At 41.7% G+C, this 7,500-nt stretch overlaps 1 protein-coding gene across 1 annotated transcript in view; it reads right to left on the bottom strand.

Moving 5' to 3' along the window:
- LOC310788528 (caspase recruitment domain-containing protein 11-like) overlaps positions 1–7,500 on the bottom strand; it is a gene marked incomplete at its 3' end in the record, with an annotated part of 27,720 nt that overhangs the window by 6,123 nt on the left and 14,097 nt on the right. Inside the window, exons 2-3 of the mRNA XM_083650066.1 lie at positions 1,232–1,452; positions 533–670 (exon numbers count right to left, since the gene is read on the bottom strand). Coding sequence (XP_083506192.1) covers positions 533–670; positions 1,232–1,442 — 349 coding nt within the window. The 5' untranslated portion in view covers positions 1,443–1,452. The remainder of the gene's footprint in view (positions 1–532; positions 671–1,231; positions 1,453–7,500) is intronic.

Here is a 7,500-nt window from a genome sequence, read left to right as displayed (position 1 = left end):
GCAGTTTCATCAACTTTTGTTCATCACAGACCTCATTTCAGGCAATTAATCAAAATCCCCGATTGGTCGACAACAGCAGCTCCTCTAATTCAAATGAGGTAAACCTGCTAAATGAAGGAAATCTATTGGACGGATTTCAGTCATACTATAGCGAGGGAGCCAATCGGGACCTCACCAAGTCTCGCTGTGGTACCTGCCTGTAAAAAGTGCAAAGGTATATAGAGGAAAATAGGCCTAATCCAAAACAATAATATTTCAGATGCTTTTCCACCCTGGCAAGAATCAAATGGGGAGACACTGAATCCTTGTCATTGTTTGGCAAATAGCTCAATTCAAAAGTATTAAATATCAGCCTGTTATCCACAGACATCAGCATCAGCCTCCAAAAGCCTCGATCAGTCCAACCCTAATGGAAAGTGTGTAGGTGGGTCTTCTTTGCACTCGCTCATGTGTTTGTGCATATACGTACGTGTGTGTGTGTGTGTGTGTGTGTGTGTGTGTGTCTGCATCCTAGCCTGCGTGTGCGTCTCACCTACGATGGTGGAGAAGCGACGTGTGGGCTCCTTGCCGGTGACCAGCTTATACAGGTCGGGGTAGTAGAACTCCAGGCTCTCCAGAAAAACCACGTACCCCCGCTCCCCTTTAGAGTGCAGGATGTCGAGGAGACGGCCTGACAGAAGATCCGTGAACATGCATTCAGCAACACACAAAACCACACAACCACACACGATACATAGATATACATGAAGGTATGATTAGAGAAATGAAATGTGGTGGTTGCCTCTCTGATGTCATTAAAATTCCTATAGTTGAACTTTGGTTTGCACACTGTCAGAAAAAAAGGCACAGTTATGACTCTTAACCGGAAAACCAATAATATGATACATCAAAATTCGATATATCGCAATAAACAAATGTAATGTAATGGGGCATATTGATATTAGCTCCATGTTATTCTACTGTATTCATCAATGAGATCATTGACCATCATAAACCAACAAGCTCTCCATAAAAATGATATTATTTACACTTTGTAATGACATTTTTAATTTGTTGTTTACATTCTAGCAAGCCAATAGATTTGTGGCTCATACTTTGTTGTGCCGAACTTTAATTTAATACATCGTCTCATGGTTGTATCGAATCGTGAACCACATATCTTCGATTAGCATATCAGCGCCATCCCTAACATGAACACACACAAGCACCATGCACACGCACACACTCCTACCTGTGCGGTTGACTTTGGAGACCAGCAGCATGGAGTTGAGGATCTCGTCCTCGTCCTGCTCATCCAGGACCTTGCACTGGCGGAGGTAGGGCGTGAGCTTGGCTGGGGAGATGTTGCAGCTCAGCTCGTAGCGCTTGCACTCCACCTTCTCCCACAGCACCTCCAGGTCGTCGCCGGACGTCCCGGACGCCCCACCACATCCGTTCATCATCTCCTACACCCTGAGAAATTGCAGATCAAGACCAAAAAGGGCCAACATGTTGGATTTGAGTTGATCTACTGGGTGACTTGAGGGATAAATGTAATAATTGGCTATGTACTGTATATACTGTAGAGGCAGAATTACTGCCAATCCAATATTTTACTTTAATGTATGTCATTTTGTATCCCCAGTCCACCCACAGATACTCAGATGAACCCACGACTTCATCTACATCTACTCCAGTTAGTAGTGTTTCCATACATTTCCCATAATGCCTTTCACCAACCTCCTACATAATGTGCCTGATCTTGTTGCTTTCAATCAAAAAGTGAGCGTAGGAGCATATAGCTACAGCTTGGCAAATAGTGAGTGTAAGAGCATATACATATAGCTACAGCTTGCCAAATAGTGAGTGTAAGAGCATAATATAGCTACAGCTTGCCAAATAGTGAGTGTAGGGGCATATACTGAGAGGGGCGAAAATACATCAAGTATTTTGATACAAATTACAAATACTTGCTCAAAAAATTTATCACAATACAAATACAAAATACTCGTCTGAAAAATGTATTTGAGATACAAATACGTATTTTGTATTTTGAAAATACATAAAAATACATTTTATAAAAACTGATAAAGAGCTGCAACAATTAGTCAATCCATCAATTCATTGCCAAATATTACATGAATTGCCTATTTTGATCATCTGTTCATCATTTTGAGCCATTTTTGTAAGGAATATGTCCTAATTCTCTGATTCCAGCTTATCAAATGTGAAATTTTCTGGTTTCCTTACATGGTAAATCATCTCTTAGTCCTCTGTGACATTATTCTCCTTTGTGTACTAGGGTTGGCACCATGGACGATGGCATCAACCATCGTAGATGGGCCGACCCCCATCGACCTTGAGACCATGAGCCCACACAAATCTAACGTTAGCCGCCAGTAATTCTGCCCCTTTTCTGCCAGCTAGTTCAATTAAACACACACACGTTGTTGGTCACGATCTGTAACGTTAACGTTTGATTGTTTTGCGCCTTTCAATATTCCTGGTGTAGCGTACCACAGCAGAAACAATTGTGTTCCCCACCTGAACCCCCCGCCCCACTTAAAGGGCCCCTGACCAACAGGTGAATGTCTCTCCCCATTGTCTCTGCAGGGTTTTGGGTCTTTCTCCCGCACCTCCACACTGGTAGTGATAGCCTACTGTTTGAATTGCCTGGCTCTGTGCTGTAGTAGTAGCCTATCCAAGCCCGCTGGTCTCTCATGACATGTAGAGCTCAGCTGTCCTGTTGTAAACGTGAACGTAGATTGCAGTGGCGCAGCCAAACGGCCATAGGTGTAGTGCCCGTAGAACGCGGGGGAACGGCGTTCCCATACTTCTCCAAGGGGTGTTTTGTGTGTGTCAGTGTGTGTGTGCATGTCGAGCCAATAAAACGAGTGAAACTTGGCAACGTTGTCATTCGTCCTATATTTAAGGTGGGCTGAATGATTCACATGGCATCAACTCGCGGCTTGAAGAAAGAAGGAAACATTCCACCTTAACTATATTTAAGGTGGGCTGAATGATTCACATGGCATCAACTCGTGGCTTGAAGGAAAAGGAAACATTCCACCTTAACTAGCTACAGTGCGGGGGAAACCTCAGTTTAATAAAAGCTATACTGCGTTCCCCCACTTCTCTAGATAGCACTACACCTCTGCAAACGGCACCACATGGACTTCATAAATCATTAATTAACCCCACCCCCCGTCAACGATGATGCCAACGTCCATCGCGATGTTTCACTGTGGAACCATCACGATTGGTTTTTATTTATTTTTTATTTAACCTTTATTTATCCAGGTTAGCCTCATTGAGATTAAGAATCTCTTTTTCAAGAGGGACCTGGCCAAGAAAAGCAGCATACAATTACACAAGTTGCAGACGCCACAACAAACATCTCATAACATTACAACACTACATGGTACACACACACATTCAGTGCTTTAGGTGACATCGCACAACCCTATTGTGTACCCTCTAACACATTACAGTTCTCTCATTTCAGTTTTAGCTGTTTTTCAGCACAGCTAATTTCTCCCTCACTTCAGCTGTTAATCACCTTCTGTGAGGGCTTTTGACTTACAGGCAGCATTTCTACATGTTAACCTCAAGCTTTGGAACTTTGACCATGTTAGCCCTATGGCTAACATGGTCTATATCTAGGGCCCCTAGATATCTGACATCATAACAGTATCCCTGGAGATGAAGCGCCATGGCTGCAGTTATGGAAATCGCCGGCTCCACGGGCTCCCAAAATCATGACTGACAGACAGACAGACACCGCCCACCCACCTTGGTGCCATCGTGCAAATGTGCGCCATCGGCTCATACTACATCAGAGTTGCTCGAGTGACATCACTGATGACACCACAACTGCCTGAGTAACATCACAGTTGTGCAATCAGTAGCTCGAGTGACATCACTGATGACATCACAATTGATCGAGTGACATCACTGATGACATCACAATCATGACCCACACTGCAGCCACATACACTGCCACCCACTTTGCCAATTTTAATTAAGAAGATAATTAGTTGTGTCTTGATACATACAATATGATACACTGGTTTGAATATGCAGTAAACCGTTTCATTTGCAGATAGGCCAGTACATGCAATATCTAATCATCAATTTATATTAGTAATTTATCTCTGGGGGAATTTCCACCAACACAAGGCTTCATACTAGACGAAGAAGTGATGTGAAGTCTGACTCAAGACCCACCCTACTCTGCCTCTGATTTGTCGTTGAGTTTGTTCTGAGGGTAAGCCAATCAGAGGTAGAGTAGAAGTGACATGTCACATTTTTTTCCTCTACAGTTTAAACCTGTGTCAATGGTAAGAATGTGTCAATTTGAGAATAAAATAACATACAATTAAAGAAAAAGTATTTTATGTATTTAAAATACACAAAATGCAAGGTCTGACCGTCTGAAAGTATCTTGATACAAATTACATCTTATTTTTCTCGGTCCAGCCAAATACAAATTACAAAATACACAAATGTATTTGAAATACGTATTTTAAATACATGTATTTAAAATACTGCCCATCTCACATATAGCTACAGCTTGCCAAATAGTGAGTGTAGGAACATATAGCTACAGCTTGGCAAATAGTGAGTGTAGGAGCATATACATATAGCTACAGCTTGCCAAATAGTGAGTGTAAGAGCATATACATATAGCTACAGCTTGCCAAATAGTGAGTGTAAGAGCATATACATATAGCTACAGCTTGCCAAATAGTGAGTGTAGGAGCATATACATAAAGCTACAGATTGCCAAATAGTGAGTGTAGGAACATATAGCTACAGCTTGCCAAATAGTGAGTGTAAGAGCATATACATATAGCTACAGCTTGCCAAATAGTGAGTGTAGGAGCATATACATATAGCTACAGCTTGCCAAATAGTGAGTGTAAGAGCATATACATATAGCTACAGCTTGCCAAATAGTGAGCGTAAGAGCATATACATATAGCTACAGCTTGCCAAATAGTGAGTGTAGGAGCATATACATAAAGCTACAGATTGCCAAATAGTGAGTGTAGGAACATATAGCTACAGCTTGCCAAATAGTGAGTGTAAGAGCATATACATATAGCTACAGCTTGCCAAATAGTGAGTGTAGGAGCATATACATATAGCTACAGCTTGCCAAATAGTGAGTGTAGGAGCATATACATATAGCTACAGCTTGCCAAATAGTGAGTGTAGGAGCATATACATATAGCTACAGCTTGCCAAATAGTGAGTGTAGGAGCATATACATATAGCTACAGCTTGCCAAATAGTGAGTGTAGGAGCATATACATATAGTTACAGCTTGCCAAATAGTTTGTGAACAATGGAGCGTGTCTAAGGTCACAGTCACTCAAAACTCAAAACATATCGATGTGGCTGCAATGCATTCTGGTCTATTGAGGCTAGTACTGACTTACTGCCCTGATAAATCATTCAGATTGTGCAGTTGAGTGCTGTTTTTTTAGGCTATTGAGGAAATTGCTCTCTCTCTTCTCTGCTATGATGGATTTCTCCCTGTGTGACTGATGCATGTCGGTGCACACATCAGTGTTAAGTGAGAGCTCAGATAGTTCAAATATAGTTATCATGTAGCAGCGGTCAGACGCAGACACCACGTACATACATTCTCAATCTGAGGCTGTATATATAAGACGCAGACTGATGATGTAAGAAGCAGCTATGCTTGCATTCATGCATTCAAGATATACACACAGAGCCACTGCCAGCAGAGCAAGTCAGTCCATCCAAGCACAATAGAATAGAATAGAATAGAATAGAATAGAATAGAATAGAATAACTACCAGTACCAATCCTTCAATGGTAAGATCAAAATGTTAACCTGATATTTCCCTTTATAATGACGATACACATCTCTCATAAGGAACCATCTGAGGCTTCATAAAACGTGCGTTAGGACTTTAGGGTCCCAACTCCACTTCCTCTTTTCCCTTCTAAACACATAATAAACCTTTATCCACTCTCTCTCTCTCCCTCCCCGCTCCCGCACTGCCAACGCTCTCCTCCTCCTCCTCCTCCTCCTCCTCCTCCTCCTCCTCCTCCTCCTCCTCCTCCTCCTCCTCCTCCTCCTCCTCCACCCACAGTCACACACCAGCTGTGTTTGCATGTTCCCTCTCCTCCCCTCCTGCTGTCTGCCTTCCCACTCTTCCACTCCTCCTCTCACTCCCACTCTGTCTCATTTGCATACTCTGCCCGCTGTCCCATAGTCCCGCTTTGTGACTTTGGGCCCACGGCTAGGCAAATGAAGGCGACAGTATCTGACGCTATTGCACGCGTAAACACACACACACACACACACTCACACACAGACGTTTGCATAAAACTGTCATCCACGACAACATTCCAGTAAATTAGGCACGAGAATGTAAATGTAGAGCGATTATTAAAGGAATATGGGCTCTATTATCAGATAAGGAGTGGGCCGAGCAGGCAATGCCAAAAGATAACCGTCAATTTTATGATGAGATTTCTTGTCAGTCAGTGAAGGCCTTCTTTCAGTGACTTTCTGAATTTGATTGATATGACCAGGGGTGGCCAAACTTTTTTGGTTGTGGGCCGCATACAGAAAAATATAAGGAGTCGCGGGCCAAACAATTGGACCAGAAAACCCTTGTGCCATAAAAAATTTAATTTCTACCTAAATAAATATATGACGCATAGTTTATTGATGTGCTCACCTATTACAATGGTTATTTCTGTATTCAAATTGTTTTCAAATGTTCTTTTCCTGTGCCAACAGGTTAAGACAGAGATAATTTAACATAACATTAGTATTAAACATTCATTCAGTATTAAAAATGTTTAAAAATAAATAGACCAGGTCAGGGTACTCGAGTATAACCCATTTGCAATGGTTTTAAATTGAAAAAACGAAATGGGGGGAATTCGTTTTTTCGTTTTCGTTTTCCGTTTTAAACTTTAAAACAGAAAAACGGAAAAAGTTGTTACCAATTTTTTTTTTTTGCTAAATTCATGGCGGGCCACTTAAAAACGGGCAGTGGGCCGCAGTTGGCCCGCGGGCCGTAGTTTGGCCACCCCTGCCTTAGACTAATATGTGGCTCTGGGCACAAATACATCTCTGACATGGTTGTGCCATCTGAATTCTAGGAGCCTTAGGACAGCTGAGGCTGGTTAATGGCTACTGTCCAATGTCCAATGTCTGTATACTGTGTCTGTATACTGTGCAATATTACTATGATTAGTAACAAATATAATTTCAAGAAGAAGTTAAAAAAAGCAACTTTGAATAAGGACATTCATTTCAGTTTTTTCGTTAATTAGTTAGTTCTTTTTGTTTGTGTTGTATTTTGTAGTTGGAGCATATTTTTGTTGTAAACTGAAGTTGTTTATTCAAGCTGTTGTTTGATAGATCAATTGTAACTGTTCCAATGTCTTTATGTTGTCTTTTTATATTATGTGTTGGACCCCAGGAAGAGTAGTCCTACACCTTGGTGTGGACTAATGGGGATCCTTAAT

Source organism: Poromitra crassiceps, assembly GCF_964638095.1.
Source record: "Poromitra crassiceps genome assembly, chromosome: 13".
NCBI lineage: Eukaryota > Metazoa > Chordata > Actinopteri > Beryciformes > Melamphaidae > Poromitra > Poromitra crassiceps.
This window is presented reverse-complemented; position numbering and strand designations above follow the sequence as displayed.